The sequence below is a fragment of the Balaenoptera acutorostrata genome, chromosome 19 (assembly GCF_949987535.1).
Source record: "Balaenoptera acutorostrata chromosome 19, mBalAcu1.1, whole genome shotgun sequence".
Lineage (NCBI taxonomy): Eukaryota > Metazoa > Chordata > Mammalia > Artiodactyla > Balaenopteridae > Balaenoptera > Balaenoptera acutorostrata.
This window is the reverse complement of record NC_080082.1, coordinates 14,184,516-14,209,275: the sequence shown is the minus strand read 5'-3', so window position 1 is coordinate 14,209,275 and position 24,760 is coordinate 14,184,516. Positions and strand designations below refer to the sequence as shown.

At 45.3% G+C, this 24,760-nt stretch overlaps 1 protein-coding gene across 1 annotated transcript in view; it reads left to right on the top strand.

Moving 5' to 3' along the window:
- The window catches only part of HYDIN (HYDIN axonemal central pair apparatus protein), a 461,030-nt gene that overhangs the window by 349,296 nt on the left and 86,974 nt on the right, over nt 1-24,760 (top strand). Inside the window, exons 42-48 of the mRNA XM_057534458.1 lie at nt 823-1,040; nt 12,443-12,580; nt 14,266-14,449; nt 16,681-16,822; nt 18,693-18,855; nt 21,242-21,859; nt 24,310-24,531. Coding sequence (XP_057390441.1) covers nt 823-1,040; nt 12,443-12,580; nt 14,266-14,449; nt 16,681-16,822; nt 18,693-18,855; nt 21,242-21,859; nt 24,310-24,531 — 1,685 coding nt within the window. The remainder of the gene's footprint in view (nt 1-822; nt 1,041-12,442; nt 12,581-14,265; nt 14,450-16,680; nt 16,823-18,692; nt 18,856-21,241; nt 21,860-24,309; nt 24,532-24,760) is intronic.

Below are 24,760 nucleotides of genomic sequence, written 5' to 3'. Positions count from 1 at the left end.
TCCACGCCCCCTACCCCGGCCAAGAATGTGAGCTTTGGAGGGCAGAGATTTGTGTTAGTTTTCGTCACTAATGTATTTCCGGCATCTAGACTAGTGCTTCGCACATAGTAGACACAGAGTAAAGATTTATAAACGTGTTAAATCAGTAAGTGAATATAATCGGAGGTGGCTGAAGGTTCAGATAGAATGAGCCCTGAGAAGAGGGCCGCTGTAGTTCACAGTTTGGAGGTCACTGGCGACTTTGGAGAAAACCCTCTCAATGATGGGGTTAAACCCAGACCTGCATTTGCTGTTTGCTGTGGAGTCAGCAGGCTGTACTGAAGTGGAAGTGACCAGTCTAAACCTGTCTGTCCCACGCAGGACCCACCGGCCCCTTGAAATGTGCCTAGTCCAAACTGAGATGTGCTGTCAGTATACAGTACATGCTGGGTTTTGAAGATGTAGTAAGAATAAAAGACTGTAAAACAACACAGTAATCATTGTGGAAGGTTTCCAGGGCAGTCAGGCCTGTAGTGTACCAGCAGTTTCAGAAATGATTACCCTCTGGGTTGGAAGAGAAAGCGGGGGAGAGTATCATGGGACCCCCTGGGAAGATGAGCAGGGAAGAGCCCGGGGCTCCAGGCCAGGCTCTGCACACACCCGTCATCATCATCCGTCCTCAGTGGATGGAGCCTCTTCTCTCAGCCCTGCTAAGCCAGCTGCAGGTGGAGATGGCTTTGTAGTCTTCAAAAGAATCACACTACGTTTCAACTTGCCATCCTCGCTATTATTTCCTTATTATCCTAAGGTGACTTTTAATATAAACCCTCTCTCTCTGTGTAGCCCAGGAGGCTGCTGCTTTGAGCCAAAATGCCGTGGGACAAATAGGACTGAGCAGTGAGACCCTGGGGAAGTTAACTTCAGAATCCACTCTGGTAACTCCCGAAATTAAACCTGCCAAGCCTGTGCGTGGGAGCGTGCTCATTACCAAAGGCAAAGCAGACAGCCACAGCTCTGTGTCTCAGAAGCAGCATCACCAGCACTCGTCCGAAACGCCACAGGTACAAATCAGGGCTCCCGGAAGGAAGGTTGGGATTTTTCCTCCCCGCTCCCCCTCTTCTCTTTTTTCTCCTCCTCCTCGGCATCTTGCATCCAGGTTAACACAACTTCATTCCTACAGGTGCCCTTGCCAGGCAGGCCTGAGTGCTGTCCCTGTACCACTCCTGAAGGGAGTGTTCATCTAGCCGATGTGAAACAAGTGCCTTTAATGTTATAGGCATTGGGTTGGGTGCTGGCAAAGTGAAGATAAATAAAGCAAAAATCTTTCACTCAAGCTGCACTAAGAGTCTGATAAGGGTGATAACCACACATTCAACTATATGCAATAAAAAGAGATTGGTGACAAAAGAGGTGTGTAAAAAGAATTAGGTTGAACCATATGAAACTGCCAATATTCAACCACTCAGGAACTCTATTGCAGCAATTTCATATGGCTCAAACTACTACTAAAGACATGTGAAGGATGGAACCATGAATATAAGTTGTGGGAGAGCAGCAGGGGAGTCTTGGAAAGTCATAAAGAAGCCAGAGAGTTTGAGTCACATGCCGAGGGACTTCAAAAACAATCTCAGCAGGTGAGATGAATAGCAGGTGCTGAAGTCAGAGACAGTGGGTGGCGCAGTGAGAGACAGGTGGGTGATGAGTTGTGAGTGGGAAAGCCGAGTCAAATGAGTATAGGCTTCTAAGATATTTGAAAAAAAGGGAAGAGATCAAGTAGTCATTAGAGGAGCAAACCCAGAGTCAATGAATTCTTTCTCTGAAAGGAGGTGGAGGCACAAGCAGGTCTATCAAGATAGCTCCTGGAGAAGTATAAGGTGATGATCTACCCAAGAGGGAATGAGATTCCAGGAGGAAACGGGGAGGGCAGGATTAAGCATAGTTGAGGGAGCTGGGAGCCATCTTCCTCTAGAGTCAATAAAGGTGAAAATAGATACAGCTACTTGTAGGGGTAGCGGGGTGGAAAATGGAGGTTGGAGAAGGTCTTGCTGAATGGCCCTAAGATGTATGCAGGATGCATGGTCTTTGCGGGCAGTGTTGAGGAAGTTGGGTTGCATAGCATGCTTGAGAAGAATGGTAAAGAAAGCACTGATGTGTCCACTGTGAAGATAGAACCAGAAATTGGTGGTGGACAAAAGAAAAGATAGTTGAAAGTGCTGATGGCCCAGGCAAGATGTGAAGCCATAACTTCACAGTTGTAAGATTTCCCTAAGCAGCCCCTGGCAGCCCTTATTCAGAGGCAGAGGGAGAAGTTGTCATCATTGCAGGTGTGAGGGTGTGCTCGGAACAAGGGTCAAGGGAGTTGAGAGTGACATCAGTATAGGAAATCTGGCCTAGGTAGAGAAGGAATTAAAAGAAGGACAACAGAATGGGAGAAATAGGAAGAGTAAAAGGGTCTGTGGGTCTTGCTTCAGTCTGAGAGTGCTGTATATGGGGAATGGGAGAGGTAGACATTTCAGAGAAGGTTGCTGAGGTGAATGGAGCAGAGGAGAGGAGAATCACACGTGTTGGATGGGGCAGGTGAATGGAGGGTTGTTGGGGCAAGTAGATGGTAGAGCAGTGGATGGGGCATGTGGACAGAGTGGAGGTGAAGGTCTTTGTGTAAGAGGAGGTATGCTGGTTGGATGGGGCATCCATGGGGTGGGATTTATGCCAGATGATGTCACATGATCTTCACTTCAGTTGCATGTTCTTCTAGCACCTTGAAAACTGAAACCATTGACTCAATTTCTTCTGGAGCATCATCCTTTTAGTCCTCTTCTCCAAGATCTCATATAATATTCTTTACTTAGATGTTTATGGATGAACTGAACCCATATATTTCTTAAATAGGGTATCATGGGAAATGATTTTCTTTGGTTCATTTCTGCCAATCTGGATAGTAAAGCGAAGCTTTTTAGAACATATCAAAGGCAGCAGAAAATCCCAATTCTGACTCCTATCTAAATAGGAACTTAAAACCTGTTCAATATCACAGTAGAAATCAGAGCTCAAAGACCTTCCCCCACCCGCACTGCACATGTGTCTGCCTGCATTGCTCCAGTGTTACAGGATCAAGTGGTTTGGACAGCTGTCACCTTGTCAGAGTGCTTTTCCTAGAGATGGCTGTTTGGTATTCTTGAAGCTCTCCTAAAGCATGAGCTCTTCAATGATGGAAATTTTAGTCATGGTGCAAATGGGAAGAAATGTGTACTATGTCACATGATGAAGAAATGACCTGTCATATAAGGTCATTTATTTATAAATCACCTTGTTCCAGGAAAACACCAGTTTGAAATCCTAATCTTTTGAATATTTAATCCAACACCCTGGCTCTTCAAGTCCATGGCCTCCTCAGCTACTCACTACCGTGGTCATATTCTAGACCTTATTCACTGTGACCTGTAGACTCGTGATCTCTACATCACACATCCTACTTTTTGACAACCATCTTCTAACTTTCCGGATGACTTATTCTGGTAAATAATGGGTCCCAATGAAACCTCCGATTCACATTTTCACTGCCTACCAACCCCTTCATTTCCTTTCTTACTCAGTTTGGATTCACGGTCCATCACTATAGGTGCTCCCTTTCCCATTCCCCTTCATCGTACTCTCAATTCTCCACCTCCTCCATGTAGGGCAGTTGAACGTAGCTCGAGAAAACTTTCATCTCTCCTGAATGGTCTTAATTTAAATTTAAGACCACAGGGATTGGAACCAAGATGGTGGAGTAGAAGGACATGCTCTCACTCCCTCTTGCGAGAACACCAGAATCACAACTAGCTGCTGGACAATCATCGACAGGAAGACACTAGAACTCACCAAAATGATACCCCACATCCAAAGACAAAGGAGAAGCCACAATGAGACGGTAGGAGGGGCACAATCACAGTAAAATCACATCCCATAACTGCTGGGTGGGTGACTCACAGACTGGAGAACACTTATACCACAGAAGTCCACCCACTGGAGTGAAGGTTCTGAGCCCCACGTCAGGCTTCCCAACCTGGGGGTCCGGCAATGGGAGCAAGAATTCCTAGAGAATCAGACTTTGAAGGCCACTGGGATTTGATTGCAGGACTTCGACAGAACTGGGGGAAACAGAGACTCCACTCTTGGAGGGCACACACAAAGTAGTGTGCATGTCGGGACCCAGGGGAAGGAGCAGTGACCCCAGGGGAGACTGAACCAGACCTACCTGCTGGTGTTGGAGGGTCTCCTGCAGAGGCGGGGGCTGGATGTGGTTCACAGTGAGGACAAGGACACTGGCAGCAGAAGTTCTGGGAAGTACTCCTTGGTGTGAGCCCTCCCAGAGTCCGCCATTAGCCCCACCAAAGAGCCCAGGTAGGCTCCAGTGTTGGGTTGCCTCAGGCCAAACAACCAACAGGGAGGAAACCCAGCCCCACCCATCAGCAGTCAAACGGATTAAAGTTTTACTGAGCTCCACCCACCAGAGCAACAGTCAGCTCTACCCACCACCAGTCCCTCCCATCAGGAAACTTGCACAAGCCTCTTAGATAACCTCATCCACCAGGGGGCAGACAGCAGAAGCAAGAAGAACTACAATCCTGCAGACTGTGGAACAAAACCACATTCACAGAAAGATAGACAAGATGAAAAGGCAGAGGGCTATGTACCAGATGAAGGAACAAGATAAAACCCCAGAAAAACAACTAAATGAAGTGGAGATAGGCAACCTTCCAGAAAAAGAATTCAGAATAATCATAGTGAAGATGATCCAGGACCTCGGAAAAAGAATGGAGGCAAACATCGAGAAGATGCAACAAATGTTTAACAAAGACCTAGAAGAATTAAAGAACAAAGAAACAGAGATGAACAATACAATAACTGAAATGAAGACTACACTAGAAGGAATCAATAGCAGAATAACTGAGGCAGAAGAACGGATAAGTGACCTGGAAGGCAGAATGGTGGAATTCACTGCTGCGGAACAGACTAAAGAAAAAAGAATGAAAAGAAATGAAGACAGCCTAAGAGACCTCTGGGACAACATTAAATGCAACAGCATTCGCATTATAGGGGTCCCAGAAGGAGAAGAGAGAGAGAAAGAACCAGAGGAAATATTTGAAGAGATTATAGTCGAAAACTTCCCTAAAATGGGGAAGAAAATAGCCACCAAGTCCAGGAAGTGCAGAGAGTCCCACACAGGATAAACCCAAGGAGAAACATGCCAAGACACATAGTAATCAAATTGGCAAAAATTAAAGACAAAGAAAAATTATTGAAAGCAGCAAGGGAAAAAATGACAAATAACATGCAAAGGAACTCCCATGAGGTTAACAGCTGATTTCTCAGCAGAAACTCTACAAGCCAGGAGGGAGTGACATGATATACTTAAAGTGATGAAAGGGAAGAACCTACAACCAAGATTACTCTACCCGGCAAGGATCTCATTCAGAATCGATGGAGAAATGAAAAGCTTTACAGACAAGCAAAAGCTAAGAGAATTCAGCACCACCAAACCAGCTCTACAACAAATGCTAAAGGAACTTCTCTAACTGGGAAACAGAAGAGAAGAAAAGGACCTACAAAAACAAACCGAAAACAATTAAGAAAATGGTAATAGGAACATACATATTGATAATTACCTTAAACGTGAATGGATTAAGTGCTCCAACCAAAAGACACAGACTTGCTGAATGTATACAAAGACAAGACCCATATATATGCTGTCCACAAGAGACCCACTTCAGACCTAGGGACACATACAGACTGAAAGTGAGGGGATGGAAAAAGATATTCCATGCAAATGGAAATCAAAAGAAAGCTGGAGTAGCAATACTCATATCAGATAAAATAGATTTTAAAATAAAGAATGTTACAAGAGACAAGGAAGGACACTACATAATGATCAAGGGATCAATCCAAGAAGAAGATAAAACAATTATAAATATATATGCACCCAACATAGGAGCACCTCAATACATAAGGCAACTGCTAACAGCTATAAAAGAGGAAGTCGACAGTAACAAAATAATAGTGGGGGACTTTAACACCTCACTTACACCAATGGACAGATCATCCAAAATGAAAATAAATAAGGAAACAAGTTTTATACATTTTTTAAAAAATTATTAGCACCTATAATTATTATTTATTTATTTATTTATTTATTTGGCTGTGTTGGGTCTTCGTTTCTGTGCGAGGGCTTCCTCTAGTTGCAGCAAGAGGGGGCCACTCTTCATCGCGGTGCACGGGCCTGTCAGTATCACGGCCTCTCTTGTTGCGGAGCACAGGCTCCAGACGCGCAGGCTCAGTAGTTGTGGCTCACGGGCCTTGTTGCTCCGCAACATGTGGGATCTTCCCAGACCAGGGCTCGAACCCGTGTCCCCTGCATTAGCAGGCAGATTCTCAACCACTGCACCACCAGGGAAGCCCAGGAAACAGAAGTTTTAAATGACACAATAGACCAGATAGATTTAATTGATATTTGTGGGACATTCCATCCAAAAACAGCAGATTACACTTTCTTCTCAAGTGTGCACAGAACATTCTCCAGGATAGATCACATCTTGGGTCACAAATCAATCCTCAGTAAATTTAAGAAAATTGAAATCATATCAAGCATCTTTTCTGACCACAACGCTATGAGATTAGAAATGAATTACAGGGAAAAAAACGTAAAAAAATACAAACACATGGAGGCTAAACAATACGCTACTAAATAACCAAGAGATCACTGAAGAAATCAAAGAGGAAATCAAAAAATACCTAGAGACAAATGACAATGAAAACACGTCGACCCAAAACATATTGGATGCAGCAACAGCAGTTCTAAGAGGGAATTTTATAGCTATACAAGCCTACCTCAAGAAACAAGAAAAATCTCAAATAAACAATATAACCTTACACCTAAAGGAACTAGAGAAAGAAGAACAAACAAAACCCAAAGTTAGCAGAAGGCAAGAAATCATAAAGATCAGATCAGAAATAAATGAAATAGAAACAAAGAAAACAATAGCAAAGATCAATAAAACTAAAAGCTGGTTCTTTGAGAAGATAAACAAAATTGATAAACCATTAGCCAGACTCATCAAGAAAAAGAGGGAGAGGACTCAAATCAATATAATTAGAAATGAAAAAGGAGAGGTTACAACAGACACTGCAGAAATACAAAGCATGCTAAGAGACTACTACAAGCAACTCTATGCCAATAAAATGGACAACCTGGAAGAAATGGACAAATTCTTAGAAAGGTATAACCTTCCAAGACTGAACCAGGAAGAAAAAGAAAATATGAACAAACCAATCACAAGTAATGAAACTGAAACTGTGATTAAAAATCTTCCAACAAACAAAAGTCCAGGACCAGATGGCTTCACAGGTGAATTCTATCAAACATTTAGAGAAGAGCTACCACCCATCCTTCTCAAACTCTTCCAAAAAATTGCAGAGGAAGGAACACTCTCAAACTCATTCTATGAGGCCACCATCACCCTGATACCCAAACCAGACAAAGATACTACAAAAAAAGAAAATTACAGACCAATATCACTGATGAATATAGATGCAAAAATCCTCAACAAAATACTAGCAAACGGAATCCAACAACACATTAAAAGGATCATACACCATGATCAAGTGGGATTTATCCCAGGGATGCAAGGATTCTTCAATATACGCAAATCAATCAACGTGATACACCATATTAACAAATTGAAGAATAAAAACCGTATGATCATCTCAGTAGAGGCAGAAAAAGCTTTTGACAAAATTCAACACCCATTTATGATAAAAACTCTCCAGAAAGTGGGCATAGAGGGAACCTACCTCAACATAATAAAGGCCATATACGACAAACCCACAGCAAACATCATTCTCAAACGTGAAAAACTGAAAGCATTTCCTCTAAGATCAGGAAGAAGACAAGGTTGTCCACTCTCGCCACTATTATTCAACATAGTTTTGGAAGTCCTAGCCATGGCAATCAGAGGAGAAAAAGAAATAAAAGGAATACAAATTGGAAAAGAAGAAGTAAAACTGTCACTGTTTGCAGATGACATGATACTATACATAGAGAATCCTAAAGATGCCACCAGAAAACTACTAGAGCTAATCAATGAATTGGGTAAAGTTGCAAGATACAAAATTAATGCACAGAAATCTCTTGCATTCCTATACACTAATGATGAAAAATCTGAAAGAGAAATTAAAGCAACACTCCCATTTACCATTGCAACAAAAAGATTAAAATACCTAGGAATAAACCTACCTGGGGAGACAAAAGACCTGTATGCAGAAAACTATAAGACACTGATGAAACAAATTAAAGATGATACAAACAGATGGAGAGATATATCATGTTCTTGGATTGGAAGAATCAATACTGTGAAAATGACTCTACTACCCAAAGCAATCTACAGATTCAGTGCAATCCCTATCAAATTACCAATGGCATTATTTTCAGGATTAGAACAAAAAATCTTAAAATTTGTATGGAGACTCAGAAGACCCCGAATAGCCAAAGCAGTCTTGAAGGAAGAAAACGGAGCTGGAGGAATCAGACTCCCTGACTTCAGACTACACTACAAAGCTACAGTAATCAAGACAATATGGTACTGGCACTAAAACAAAGACTTAGATCAATGGAACAGGATAGAAAGCCCAGAGATAAACCGACGCACCTGTGGTCAACTAATCTATGACAAAGGAGGCAAAGATATACAATGGAGAAAAGACAGTCTCTTCCATAAGTGGTGCTGGGAAAACTGGACAGCTACATGTAAAAGAATGAAATTAGAACACTCCCTAACACCATACACAAAAATAAACTCAAAATGGATTCGAGACCTAAATGTAAGACTGGACACTATAAAACTCTTAGAGGAAAACATAGGAAGAACACTCTTTGACATAAATCACAGCAACATCTTTTTTGATCCACCTCCTAGAGTAATGGAAATAAAAACAAAAATAAACAAACGGGACCTAATGAAACTTCAAAGCTTTTGCACAACAAAGGAAACCATAAACAAGACAAAAAGACAACCCTCAGAATGGGAGAAAATATTTGGAAACGAATCAACAGACAAAGGATTAATCTCCAAAATATATAAACAGCTTATGCAGCTCAATATTAATAAAACAAACAACCCAATCCAAAAATGAGCAGAAGACCTAAATAGACATTTCTCCAAAGAAGATATACAGATGGCCAAGAGGCACATGAAAAGCTGCTCAACATCACTAATTATTAGAGAAATGCAAATCAAAACTACAATGAGGTATCACCTCACACCAGTTAGAATGGCCAGCATCAGAAAATCTACAAACAACAAATGCTGGAGAGGGTGTGGAGAAAAGGGAACCCTCTTGCCCTGTTGGTGGCAATGTAAATTGCTACAGCCACTATGGAGAACAGTATGGAGGTTCCTTAAAAAACTAAATATAGAATTACCATATGATCCAGCAATCCCACTACTGGGCATATACCCAGAGAAAACCATAATTCAAAAAGACACATGCACCCCAGTGTTCATCGCAGCACTATTTACAATAGCCAGGTCATGGAAGCAACCTGAATGCCCATCGACAGACGAATGGATAAAGAAGACATGGTACATATATACAATGGAATATTACTCAGCCATAAAAAGGAACGAAATTGGGTCATTTGTTGAGACGTGGATGGATCTAGAGACTGTCATACAGAGTGAAGTAAGTAAGAAAGAGAAAAACAAATATCGTATATTAACGCATGTATGTGGAACCTAGAAAATGGTACAGATGAACCGGTTTGCAGGGCAGAAATTGAGACACAGATGTAGAGAACAAACGTATGGACACCAAGGGTGGAAAGCGGCAGGGGGTGGTGGTGGTGGTGTGCTGAATTGGGCGATTGGGATTGACATGTATACACTGATGTGTATAAAATTGGTGACTAATAAGAACCTGCTGTGTAAAAAAATTAATTAAATTTAAAAATTAAAAAATTAAATAAATTTAAGACCACAAATCTCAAGTGGACCCTCAGATCTGCCCTAGTACATTTGCCGTCCATCTCTTCAAGATAGCTGTTTTATTGCCATTACCACTCTCCAGACCTCTAAGACACTTGCCTCTTTCTCATTCTCAGCTACTGATCTCTCTTCTGACTTCATGGAGTGAACAGCAACAACCAGAAGACAACCACCTTATCCTCCCACCACCAAACCTACCAGCCAACCTTCATTCTAACATGGTGCTATGCCTTCCCTGCACCTGAGTAACTGCCCCTGCTCTCATCCAAAGCCTACCCCTGCACATGGGCACTGGACTCCATCCCTTCTCTCTCATTCAAGGGCTAAATCCCTGCAGTTGTGTCCTCTGTCTCATTCGTTTTTTCTCCCCTGTCTATTGAATCCTTCCTATCATCATCTATGCATGCTGTATTACCTCCCATCTTTAAAATACTTTCCCACAGCCCCAGATCCCCCTACAGGTATTACCTCATCTCTCAGCTCCTCTCCATAGCTATTCCTCCAAAGCGTTGCTGGATGATTGCCTCCTTGTCCTCTCCACCATTCTCTCTTCCACCTATTCCAGTGAGCCTTTGGCCTCACCACTCCACTGGCACTCTTCTCAAGGTCATTGGCATTCATCTTGTCCAATCCAGTGGCCAGTTTTCTGTCCTCACCTCACGTGACCTCTTTGGCAGCTGATAACCCCCTCCTCCTGGAAACGCTCTCTTTACTTGGATTTCAGAACACCATATGCTTCTACTTTCCCATCTACTTCATTAATGACTCCCTCCACTCCTCCAGTTTCTCCGTCTCCTCCAGATTCCTAGGTTTTCAGAGTAGGCTAGGACTTAAGTTATCTACTCTTTTCTTTATAGATGATCTCATCCACTTCATTTCTTAAATATATTTTCAGTATCCTTATGACTCTTAAATTTCTATCTCCAGCCCTAATTTCTCCCCACGCTCAGGTTCATATATCCAAACTCACATTAAATATCTCTACTGAATGGCTTCAAGATGTCTCAAAATTTATATGTCCAAAAATTGACACTTACTTTCCCCCAAAAAAAACAAAACAAGAGAAGGCAAGTGTTCTTCCTTCAGTCTTTCCTGTCTTAATAAATAACTTCACCACTTTTCAACTTGCTCAGGTCAAAACTCAAGGAGTCATGCTTGATGCCTCTCTTTCTTTCATATCCCATCCCAAATCCTATTGGCTCTACTTCCAGAATATACCCTGCATCAGCCACTTCCACCATGACCGTCCTCGTCCCTGCCGCCATCATCTGCTGCCTTGACCACAGAGATATCTAACTAACTAATCTTCCTGCTTCACTCTTGTTACCTTGTGCAGGTAGAGTGGTCTTTTAAAAAGGAAAACAGGGGGCTTCCCTGGTGGCGCAGTGGTTGAGAATCTGCCTGCTGATGCAGGGGACACGGGTTCGAGCCCTGGTCTGGGAAGATCCCACATGTTGCGGAGCGACTAGGCCCGTGAGCCACAACTACTGAGCCTGCGCGTCTGGAGCTTGTGCTCCACAACAAGAGAGGCCGCGACAGTGAGAGGCCCGCGCACCGCGATGAAGAGTGGCCCCCGCCTGCCGCAACTAGAGAAAGCCCTCGCACAGAAACGAAGATCCAACACAGCCAAAAATAAATAAATAAACAAATAAATAAATTAAAAAAAAAAAAAGAAAAAGAGGATCATTTATCTGCCTCAAACATGCCAACAACTTCCCATAATACTTGGAATAAGATCCAAATTCCTTACCGTCCTACAAGCCCTGCATGTTCTGGCCTGACTGTATCTTCGACTTTAAGCCTGACCATCTTCCCCATTGCTCACTCAGCTGCAGTCGCCCTGGGTTCCTGTGTGCTTCCCACACACCCACAGCACACTCATGATGAGGGATCTTGCTGTTCCCTTTCAGAAAGACCCGTCTCTCAGGATCTGGTCTCTAAATAGCCACTGTTAAACCCTGTCATGGTTCTTTATTCCCTTAACGGATTGTTTTCTTCCTTGCACTCATCACTATCTGATATTATATCAGTGATTTGTATATTCATGTGCTCCTTTTCTGTCTCCCACCCCGCATTTGAACACAAGGACCACGTGGGCAGCAACACTGCCAGCCTTGTTTGTGGTTGTATCCCTGGTACTAGAGGGGTCCCTGGTCCATTGAACATCCAAAGCGTTCAGTAAATATTTGTTGAATGCATGAACAAATGTTTGCTGTTCGGTACACATGTAAAGCACCTTCCACAGTGTTCCTGCTTGACGGTTACAGAAGTTCTTTAAGTGAGATAGGAGTCTTCCATTTTACAATGCAATCCCCATTTTGCAGATGAGGAAATGAGACCCAGAGAGATTAGATGATTTTCCCGAGGTAACATGACTCGTAAGTGTACGAGTTGTTGGAACACCAAGCTGGGTCCTAACTCCTGATCCTTCTTTTTCTGAACAGATTTCCTCCAGCCCTCTCCCTTCGGGACCCACGCAGCGCCGGCTCAGCGTCAGCGCCAGTATTGGAGGTGATACCGGGCTTGTGAGCTGCGTGCTCCCTGAGGAGCTCTTCACTCAGATCCTGGCCGAGCGTATTCAGGTACGTCCACACCCACCTGCACAGAGATGCAGGGCTCACACATCGTCCCCATGCTGTGAGCTGAGATTCTCAGCCATCACCCACCCACAGCAGCTCAGAACCCAGGGGTCTTGGAGAGGAAAGATGGGTTTCTTCACCCTCTTTTGTCCTTTTGACACAGCCCTTGTCAGTCTCTGGCCCTGGCTCAGTCCGCTGCCTGAAACCACTCACCTTAAAGGACCAGTGGGCAGAAGGTAGCGCCTTCAAAACACACACACACAAAGACAGACTCATGGTACAGCCCTACAGTGGTATGTTAAAAATTATAACGTGGAGCCATGAAAAGTTAGAATTTGGAGCTATGTTAATTGTGGTAAAGGTAAGTTTTCAATATGTTATTAACTGAAAAAAGCAGATTATGAAATAGTATGTAAAGCACAATTATATTTCTCTAAAAATATATACAAATGTATATCATACACATAGTAAAAACACTTAAAGTACATGTTAACTGTGGTTATCTTTGAATAGCAAGATTATAGGTTTTTAATCTTCATACATTTCTGAATTATTTTATAATGATATATTGCTCTTAAAATCAGAAACACAGTAACTGTTTCTTTTTGTTTTGATTTTTCATAAGTGGTGTACAGTTAAAAGAAAACTAGATCCGCAGGATTTGGGAGGGTTTGCTGCTTATGGTTTACAGAGAACTAAATTGTTCACCGTGTCCTAGAGTTCTGTGTTTGCTTTGGTTTCCAAAAATGGGCCGCACTATTAATTGCACATTTAAATATAACAAAATTAGACTTGAGGTTCCCGGAAGAGGAGGAATGTCATCACCAGAAATGATTCGTGTTAAGGTTTGAACTCGCTACTGCATTAAAGGTACTGTTGCTCTCAGGTGATTTGAGCTAAGTGGTCTAGTAAGTGTGCAGGTGTTTCATGCACCCAGATAAAGGCTGAGAATCATTGGTAAAGCCCAAAGTAAGTCAGGAGAGCTGTGCTACTCAAAGTACTGGCTTCTGATGAGAAACGGAGCTTGCAAGATTTCCTTTATTGACAAAGTCTTCCTACAAGGCAAAAAAAAACAGCAGCTAAACTAAATTGTGTATTTACTGATTGTAGTAGTTGACACAAGATTCTTGTCTTGTCAAAAACTGGTAGTAATCAGTTCCTAGCCAGTGGTGGCCAGTCTGTGCACTACACTTTAAGTAACACTGCAGCACAGCCAAGGCTGTTCTGCAATAGTTAACGTTATCAAAACCATTACACTCCAAGGCAGGAATACCACTAAGGAAGATACAAATGGCCCTTCTGCTACAGCTGCCCTTGCTGCATGGCGGCACCTTTCCTTTGCATCTTCCTTCCCTGTACTTCATGGATCTTCCCAGACCCTCGCTTTAACATTTAGTTTGTTTTCTTTATCTCTATAGAGACAGAATAAATCCTTTACTCTTCAAATATGTATGGTAAAGATCTTTCACGACTGCTAAAATGTTTTTATTTTTCTCTCTTATTTAATTACAACCCCTGGAATCTAGCAGGTGGAAGGGCAGTTGAATGGGATTTTCATCCGGACCCAGTAGGTCTGCAGAACCAATTGCAGCACCAGTAAAAGCACCAACAAAAGAACAAGCAACTTTTCTCCTTAGAGAACAGATGATCTTGTGGCCACAGTAACTGTCTTTGCTCTCTGGTTTCAGCTGAGTGACTGCTACCGAGGAGTGGTGTTTGACAGCCTGGAGACGCTCTTTGCTCGGAATGCGGCTGCTGCTCTCCTCTGCCTGCTGAAGGCCATTGGCACCCGGGAGCATATCTATGTCATCAACGTGGCCCAAGATTATGCAGCCATGAAGGCCCAGGAGAAGGCCAAAAAGGAGCAAGAAGGCAAGCCCATACCCTCCTAGGCTGTCCGTCCCAAGCCCTACAGGTCTTTCCTTTAAAAAGAGCTCTAGGCTTTTTACAGTGCTTCCATGCCATGGCTTACATGAAACTATTACATTTGCCATCTCATTGGCACCCCACCTCTGCCCTGGAAGGTGGCTGGGAGTTCTTATTTCTACTTTGCATGTGAGCAAACTGAGACACAAGTGACCTGTTGAGAGATTATAGAAGGAAGGATGAACCCAGATCTTCTGACTGCAGGCACCTTCCTCTTTCCCCCAACATCACACTGCATCCCTTCATCTTCTCTGTAATTACAGCCTATCTGAGGCGACCCGATCACAGGTCCCATCCTGACTCAGTTGATGCATTAGCTTGTCGGTTTTGTTTAAGTCAACTGTGCATTTCCTGTAAGACCAGAGGTGCTGATCACTTTATGAAACAATTTCTACATTTTAGTCTACTGTGTACCAGGCACTGCAGCAGACATGGTGTACACTGTAAATGTCTTTAAATGACACTTTGGGTCATTTAATCCTCACAACAACCCTATGAAGATTACTGCCCCGATTCTACAGATGAGGAAAATGAGGCTCAGAGCTATCCAAAGTCTTGTGTAAGGTCACATCGCAAATCAGTAAGGTCTGTGTAACTCTGAACCCTTTTCTTTTTTGTCATTACATCAGTGGCCTGGAAAAAATTTTCAACGATTGAAAAATACATACACACACACAAAGAAAGTAATGTTAGCTTAAGTTCCCAGTTTAGTCAGAAGCAGACCCAGCTGGCCACATCACTGCCCTTCCTCACTCAGCCTTACTTCTCTCTTCTAGAACAATCTACACCAATCATAATGCTTTTCCATTTAAGGAAACATTTGCAAACACTGAGCTCTCTTAGTTCTTAAACAGAACTCAAAGACTGCCTCCTTTTATTCTCATGCAGAGAAAAATGAGAAAGAATGACCAGGCATCTCTCAGCAGTATTTCAACGTCTAGATTCCTAGTTTTCCAGAAAGCTCATTTCGCCTCAGTGATCCACTTTTGGAAAAAAGTATCTCTTTTCATTTTCTCAATCATCTGTAGATTGAAGTTTTAGTTTTTCACAGTTGCCATATGGGATCCTATTCCCTGAATCATTTTTAAAAATCCTGAGGCGACGTACAGTAGCAATATTATTATATTAAAATCTAATTTTTATTGAACATTTATGAATGTGCCAGGCGCTGGGCTAGGTGCCTTACACGATTGCTTATGTGATCTCCACAACAGCCCTATGAAGGAGGAATTATTATTCTGATCCATTACTAGCCCTCGGTAAGTGTCAGAGAAAGAACTCAGGATGTAGATCTCCGAGCCCAAAGCTCAACCTTACAGAAATGTCAGGTGAGAATGTGGTGTTGGTGAAGGTGCAGAAGAAGCTGAGTGCCTTCGTGCCGAGTGTGAACCACACTTCAGGACATGTAGGGTGTGGAAGGCGGTTCCCCTTGGTCTGCAAATGGTTGTTTCGCCCTGAGCACTTTGGTGGCATATGCTAATAATAGGTAAAGTCAGTGGGTGGTATGTTACTTTGCTCCTATAACAAATTACTTCAGACTTGGTGACTTAACACAGATTTATTATCTTACAGTTCTGGAGGTCAGAAGTCCTAAAATTGAGGTGTCAGTAGAGCCACGTTCCTTTGGAGGCTCTAGGGGAGAATCCTTTCCCTTGCCTTTTCCAGCTTCTAGAGGCCACCTGTATTTCTTGGCTCATGGTCCCTGCCTCGCAGCTCTCTGACCCCTGTCTCCATTGTCACATCTCCGTCTCTCCCTCTGCTTCGTCGTCACATCTTCTTTGGGCCTGACCCTCCTGCCTCCCTGTAGTGGACCTCTTTGATTATACTGGGCCCGCTCAGATAATCCGGGATAATCTCCCCAACTCAAGGTCCTTAATTTAATCACATCTGCAGAATCCTTTCTGCCCTGTAAGGTAGCATATCCACAGGTTCTGGGTATTAGGACGGGGACCGCTTTGGGGCCTCTAGTCAGCCTGCCACAGATGGAAACCAATTTGGGAACTGTGCGAATGCAGGAAACCCCACCAGCGATTAGGAATGCCGCCTGTGGCTCCAGCCACCTCTCCCTGTCACACACCCTCCGCAGCCTGTTTAGGCTGAGAGCTAAACCACAGGGGACCCTGCAGCCAAAGCTGCTGAGTGAGTTTTCCCCACCTTCCTGCATGTTCCCCCGACAGAGCACAAACGCAGGGAAGCGCTTCAGAGAGAGAAGGAGCGTCTGCAAAACATGGATGAGGAAGAATATGATGCCTTGACAGAGGAGGAGAAAATAGCGTTCAGTCGAGAGGTTCAGCAGGCCCTCCGGGAGAGGAAGAGAAGGTCAGTGTCAGGGGCTTGTCAGAACGGAAGCGCAGCCCCGGGGAGCAACTTCCGTGAGGCGCACGGCCCATCCCAGAGACCATGGTCATCGGGGGTGGAGGAGCCGGGGAGCAATGGCCACAGGAGACCCGGGAGGACGAACTGCTGAGAGCAGAAACACATATCTTGCACATCCAGGGTGCTGGTTGCTGCAGCCTTGCCAGGTCTTCATTCTCCTCTCCTTCCTTCTTTCTTGGGGACAGCTGGGACTCAGGGAAAGGTTATGTAATGTGATGAGGGGAGGGGCTTCTGGCCCCTGTGCTGTCCTGGGGCTCCTGCTGGCTCCCCGTGACAACTGTGGCTCATCAACTTCTGTGCTCAGGTGTCCACAGCTGGCGACTCAGGGGACATTCTTGTGACATGGGCATGGTGGTTGCCCCCACGTAACTCAGCCATTTCTCCTCCTTCCCTGGCTACCATCTTGGCCTTTGGTGGTGCTGTCCATTCCCTGAGGTCTCACCGCCTCTGTCCCTTGATCCTCAGCCTGGGCAGTTCAACAGAGACCCTGGGCAGGCTCCCAAGCCAGTCCTCTCAGCCACCTTCTGTGCCTATCCCTGGGGACCACACGGGAACGACTGGATCCCCTCCACACCACCCAAGAGACTTAGGCCACTATCTCAGGTCATCTCAGATACAGGTGGGCAGCGAGAAATATGTCCTTTCTGCCCTCAGATCTTCAAACATGCCAAGGGAGGGGGCGTCTATTTCCTACCCCTCCCTAGGATTCCAGACATTGGAAGGGGAAGACCAAGATGCTTGCCTACAATTTAACCCCCTTCTGTCCTCTCCCTCCACCTCCAGACTCCTCCCACTGGCCCCAAAAGAGCTTTTATGTCCTCTGCAGTATGCAGTACATATACCCTCATCTCTTCTCCTGCATGGTCTACTGTAAACATGCCCAGTCCTCCAGAGGTATGAAAATCCCAGCTTTGGGATTTCAAAGGAGTCGCTTTTCTTTCTCATCCAGGTCATTACTTTCAGGTGTTCATCTCACAGTGGACTTAGGAAATGCAAATCTGATCCTCCAAGGTCAGCAGTGACTTGTTTGTATCTCACACGCACACACACACACACACACACGAAGTCATGAAGTCATGATGAGTCAGCTTCAGTGGACAGAGAGCCACAGCAGCCGGGAACAACTAGGGATTCCCAGAGATGAACATAGATGGATTTCATATCTTCAGAAATGCTATCCCCTCCACTCTTGTTTGTACTTGGTGCCCAGGCTTGGTGCCCTCTCTGCCATTAGCAGCAGGGCAAACACGTTTGAATCCATAGCTGGAAAGGAAAGAAAGAGAAGGAAAGAGAGGAATGTGGCCTTCAGCTCCAGCACCATGGCTCCGAGCTAGCCAGGGTGGGGACTGGCCTTAAAAACACCATTTCTTCTTATCTAAACCTACGACATGAGTGTAGGAAGGAAGCTGGGCCTCATCTGTACCGATATCAGAACGATCTTTGAAAGTTGCTTTTTAAAAGTGCTAACATCAAGCTTATTTCCAGCCCTTGCCTCACTCTCCTATGAAAGGAGTTTGGAATAGAAATACAGATTAGTTGAGAATTCCTCTTAGTTGAGCTTCAATTATCAGTTTTGCTGAATGACCATTCAAAGATAGATGTGAGCCATCCTTTCTTCCTTTCTTTCCTTCTTTCCTTCTCTTCCCTCCCTTCCTTCTTCCTTCCTTCCTTCCTGTATACCCAGCTTTCTTTGTTCCTTCTTTTTATGCCCGAGAAGGCTCTGCCCCATGTTTTCCCATCAAGTAATCCCAGGCAGGGGGGGCTCGGGCAGGAGGGCCTCTGAACTCTGTTTTCTCTGCCTGGCTTGATGAAGGGAGCTGGAGAGACTGGCAAAGGAGATGCAGGAAAAGAAGGTACAGCAGGAGCTTGAGCGGCAGAAGGAAGAAGATGAGCTAAAACGGAGGAACAAAAAGCCAAAGCAGGGACCCGTAAAGGAGGAGCCGCCCATGAAGAAATCTCAGATACCAAGTCGGCAGGTAGCAACCCTCACTCATCCCGTAGCAAAAGGCAGGCACAGAGTGGTCCACCACTGCAACTGGCCAGTCAGCCCCGCACATTTCCCCTCGAGAAAACTGACCCAAGACTGTGTAGATGTTGTGGTGGTGCAGAAGGTAGGAGGAGAGGGACCAACATTCGTTGATCACTGACTCTGTGTCCAGTGCTGTCTTATGCTTCACGTAATCCTGCCCTTTTGCATCCTGCTCTCCCTCGGAGGTTCATAGACATGAACCCCATCTGAGGTTGAACAGGGTAAAGCCATACCGGTTGTGCGTGAGCACAGACCTGGCTCTTTCCACTGTCCCCTGCCGTCCCCCAGATGGTGCTAAATAGGCTAGTAAGAAAAAGTTGCCTCCAGTGAGCCAGCAAGTCAGTGTGTTCAACCAAGGGCTGATCCTTGACAACAGTCAAGGGAGATGCTCCAGCATAAGCTGTCCTTGCGTTTATCAGCCTGCCAAGCTCAGCTGTCACGTCTCTGCCCTCCGTGATACGGGAAGGGCAGAACAGCCAGAGCTATGCCCAGGATGGCGCTGGTGGCCGAGGGGTGTGGCTAGCTGGTGTGCACAGCGGCCGTTCCAGCACCGGGAGTTCTGAGGGTGAAACTAAAGCCAGACTCCTAGACGAGGTGCAGACTGGTCCCAGGAGGTAGACATAAGGGCAAAGGACTCAGTGTCCAGGGATCCCCATCAGGTAGAGCTCAGGAAGGAGCAGGGTCTGAGTGCACAGAACTTCAGCACCAAAACAAGCACAAGAAACAAGCAGGCCTGGAGTTCAGACTCCCGCAACCTTCCAGGTACAAGTCCTCCCCTCAGCAGGCCTATTCGTCCACGCAAAATCCACTTCTGCTTAGAGCAGGATGTCCAAACAGAACTCTCGGTGTCTTGGCAGTGACCTACAGATGGGGAATAATACAGTAGGCGCCAAGCCCCTCCCCTCCCTACACAACTAAGGTGAGCCACCCCCGCCGGCAGGCAGCCTTGCCAACGGTTCTCTCCAGGCTGTAGAGAGGGACAAGTGGAGGAGGAGTTGATGCAGTGCGGTGAGGGGAATAGCCAACCTGGGCCGCTGCCTCCAAGCCTGAACTTAGGCAGGAACAGAGCTGTCACTGGGCTGTACTGCAGGCAGTGATCATTAGACTGAACTGGACTTCATGTCATCAAAGAATGACCCAAAAGCCTGTGAAGCCTCCCAGAGGAGTTCATTGGAGAAGAGAAAATCAGAGCCCACAAAGCAGGTTTAAAAGGGCAGTAAGAAAGAGAATAAGGTTGGTTTCTCTATGCCAGCTTCATTATATAAATACAGGTTTGTTTAAAAGGCTGGAGTGCAGCCAGATTCTAAACCCTCATCTGTTCCCAACAATACTGATTATATACATAACCTGTATAATTTTAATAACTTGACATTAGGAGACCCTTTACTCTGTGGCAGACACTATTATAAGCTTTCTTTAAATTATTTTTACTGGAGTATAGTTGCTTTACAATGTTGTGTTAGCTTCTACTGCACAGCAAAACGAATCAGCCATGCATATACATATGTCCCCTCCCTTTGGGATTTCCATCCCATTTAGGACACCACAGTGCATAAGTAGAGTTCCCAGTGCTATACCGTATGTTCCCATCAGTTGTCTATTTTATACATAGTATCAATAGTGCATATGTGTCAATTAGAGGGAGTCATACAGAGTGAAGTAAGTCAAAAAGAGAAAAACAAATATCATATATTAACATATATATGTGAATTTAGAAAAATGGTACAGATGACCTTACTTACCAAGCAGAAATAGAGACACCGGCATAGAGAACAAATGTATGGATACCAAGGGGGAGAGGGGTGGGGTGGGAGGAATTGGGATTGACGCTGTTATAAGCTTTTTACATGTATTCACACATTTAATCTTCAGTAGTCCTCTGGGGTACTTATTAATATTACTATCAACGTTATACAGATAGGACAGAGATGTGAATTGCTCACCCAAGATCACACAGCTAGCAAGCGGTGCGGCCGGGATTGGACCTCTACGCTCTGGCCTCTCCCGAAGAGAGGATCATTTTGGAGATCCTTTCCCGTTGATCCTTCAAAACAGCAGCTCTCAACCACGAGTGCACATCACGGTTCTGTGCACCTTTTACCAAGTGCCTAATGCCAGGCCCCAGCCAGCTGTATGACAGGGAAGGACCACAGAGCGGATATGTTGAGAAAGGCCCCCGGGCGATTCTTAGGCACAGCCCTAGTGTGTATACCAGGTGCCTGGAATTGTATGAGGCCTTCTTACAAAACAAAACACCCTCTTGCTCTTCTTTATGCGATTTGCTCTCCCTTAAAGAACTCTTTTAAGAATAATTTATGTGTTTTGCCTCCTAGATTCTTACTTTTTCCAAACTAGAGTTGAAGAATGATGCGATAGAAAGAAAAGTCTCCGTTAGGGAGCAGGTGGCTGCGGAGAAGGAGGAATTGAACAAGAAGAAGAAGAACCAGCTGTCAGATGTCAACATGCCTGGGTGTCCTCTTGCCCAGGAACAAGAGGACAGCGAAGGGGACTTCCCGAAGGACACTGACAAGAACACGGCCCAGAAGTTTAAGACCTACGAGTTGTCTCTGAAGGACATCCAGAACATCCTCACGTACTGGGACCGGAAGCAAGGAGTTCTGCTGCATCATGCCGGGGCCGAGGTTGCGAGCCATGAGAACGGAACCGACCAGCGCCAGGTTCCGTCGTCGTCGGGTGGGCGCCGAGGCCGCAAGGACCGGGAGAGGGAGCGCGCGGAGAGGGAGCGCCTGGAGCGGGAGAGGGCCGAGAGGGAGCGTCTAGAGAAACTCCGCGCGCAGGAGGAGCGCCGCGACGGGGGCGAGGGCAAGGAGGAGGACCACGAAGGGAAGAAGGATCTTGGTGTGCCCTTCATAAACATCCAGTTGCCCGACTCCGAAGGCTCGAGCTGGAAGCAGGCCCTGGAGAATGACAGGCTTCCCAAAGAGGATCAGGTACAGGCTCTTCTCCAGGACGGGGATGTAGCAAGTCAGGTGGCCAGGTAGCTGTGTGGTGCTAATCCTCGTAAAAGTGTTTCTTTCAACACAAAATCCATATCCCCTTTATTCCATTAATCTCCGATGCCCCTTTGGATATAAGACAGTAATGCCTAAAAGGACCTTTTCTATGTGGTGAAACGTCCATAGAAAGTTCCACAGATCTCAACTATTCCATCTAACCTCGTAAAAAGCCACCTGTAAAGTTGATTTTTAACACTGACAATCCTGTGTTAGGGGTTGGCAAGGCAGGTATACTTTGGGGTGACGCAAGTGGCTCAACTATTCTAAAATTTCTTTCCCACAGGCCTCCACCAGTGACAGAAATTATACTACCAGACAGCTTTTTGTTGCTAGAAACAAAACCATCGCATATCTAGAAGCCCCTTTGGCAGTGGTTTGGAGGGGATGGTTATTATAGCCTTTTGTCCAGGGACAAACTTTTTGTGTGAAACACCAGAAAGCAGATATTTGAGGCTGCAGGTCATACAGTCTCTGTCCTGACCCCCAACAATATGTAAATGAACGGGCGTGACTCTGTTCCAATACAATTTGATTTACAAAAGCAGGTAGCAAGTGAGATTTCACCAGGGGGCCACAGTTTGCCCACCTCTAGTTTAGTTTTTTTGTTTTTGTTTTTGTTTTTAATAAATTTATTTATTTGTTTATTTTTGGCCGTGTTGGGTCTTCGTTGTGGTGTGTGGGCTTCTCATTGCGGTGGCTTCTCTTATTGCGGAGTACGGGCTCTAGGCACGTGGGCTTCGGTAGCTGTGGCACACAGGCTCAGTAGTTGTGGCTTGCAGGCGCTAGAGCGCAGGCTCTGTAGTTGTGGCGCCGGGCTTCGTTGCTCCGCGGCATGTGGGATCTTCCCGGACCAGGGCTTGAACCCGTGTCCCCTGCATTGGCAGGTGGATTCTTAACTACTGTGCCACCAGGGAAGTCCCTCTGGTTTAGTTTTTATCAGAAACTAGATGCAACCTTAAAAGGTAGGGAGTGGGGCTTCCCTGGTGGCGCAGTGGTTGAGAATCTGCCTGCTAATGCAGGGGACACGGGTTCGAGCCCTGGTCTGGGAAGATCCCACATGCCATGGAGCAGCTGGGCCCGTGAGCCACAATTGCTGAGCCTGCGCGTCTGGAGCCTGTGCCCCGCGACGGGAGGGGCCGCGATAGAGAAAGGCCCGCGCACCGCGATGAAGAGCGGTCCCCGCACCGCGATGAAGAGTGGCCCCCGCTTGCCGCAACTGGAGAAAGCCCTCGCACGAACCAAAGACCCAACACAGCCAAAAATAAATAAATAAATAAAAGTAAAACAGTATTCTAAAACATATAAAATTATAAAAAAAAAAAAAAAAAAAAGGTAGGGAGTGGAGCCAGAGAGGAGTGCTAGGTCAGACTGTAGCTTAAAGAACTTCCTGCCTCTATTAATTTAATAAGTGGTACAAATTATTCATTCCTTTCCTCACAGACGTTCTAAATCCTGGGAGTTAACTCTAGCTACATGTTAGTCAGGAAATGTCTTCTGCTGTCTGACCCAGAGAATTAGAAACACAAGATTACATGAAGGTAGTTACTTGCTAGGCTTAATAGCCCATTTAGTCCATAGAATGGGCACTCAGATGGCCTAATTGTTGTGATGACAACAATTAATCAGGGGATAGCATCCTTATTCGGAGGGTTTTACAAGCTGAGAAGGAAGTTACTACTAGATTTTCAAGCCAGCTGCTCTGGAGAATGCTCTCATTTATCATATATCAGAGTAGAATGGGAAAATGCTCTAGGGATAAGTTGTCTCTCTCTCAAGTCTCTTTTTTTACTTCCCTCTTCATTCCCATCTCTTACCCCATTCCCAGAATCTTTGGTGGGTTTTATTGGGTTTTTTTCTTTGCTGTATATGACCTACTCCAGCCCTAACTCTCTTTCACCTTTGGAAGGAAAGAACACTTAAAGGTTAAAAGAAAAATTAACAGGCGATCTGAAAATAAATCAAACAACTCTATGCTATAGACATCAGAACCTTAGGAGCTGGTCTCTTTACACGGAAATTGTTTTTGAGTGCCTGCTGTGTGCTAGGCCATGTGGTATGGAATCGCCCGGTTCCGGTCCTAATGGGCTTTACAGTTCAGTTGCAAGGACAGACAGTTATAATAAAGTGACAAGGGTTATGATAAGAGAGGGAGCCCGCAGCCCACAGCAAGAGCCCCAGCCGGGTCTGGGGGCGTGGGGATCTGGAAGGACCTGCAGAGCTGTGTCAGAGACCCTTTACACACTGTCCCTGACCCAAGCCCATCGCAGGGCATCAGAAAGTTGAGAGAAAGGAGGGAGAGTCTGAGCGTCCTGTGCTCACTCAGGGAGGCAGTTAGGGGTAGCCCACCCTCTGCACAGGAAATTAATCTTGGGCTTTTCCTTTAGATCCTAGACCTCTTGGGCCTGGGTTCCTCTGGACCACCCATCCCGCCGCCTACCTTATTCTCACTCATCTCCTACCCTGTGAAGCGACTGCCTTTGTCCATGACAGAAATCCTGAAGCATTTCGTGTTTGTAACTCCACCGTCCAAAGAGCTCTCCCTGATGGAGGAGAAAAGAGAAGTGGAAGCAGAAGCAGAGCTTTCAGCCACCCCAGCCTCCTCAAAGGTAAAGGGAGCAGCTTGTCCTCCTGACCTTGGCGGGAGTTCAGTCGGGCCCGCCATGTGGCCAAAAAAAGCAGTGTTGGGTGTCGTGCTCACTGGGGTGTTTCCCTCTACTCTGTGGGGATTCCGCCTGAGCCTCCCTAAGCTGCACCTTCCCCAGGTCTGACTCTTCCTACTCCCCTAAGAAGAGACTGAAAATGACTGATTCTTACATTCCAACCTTTGCAATTCCT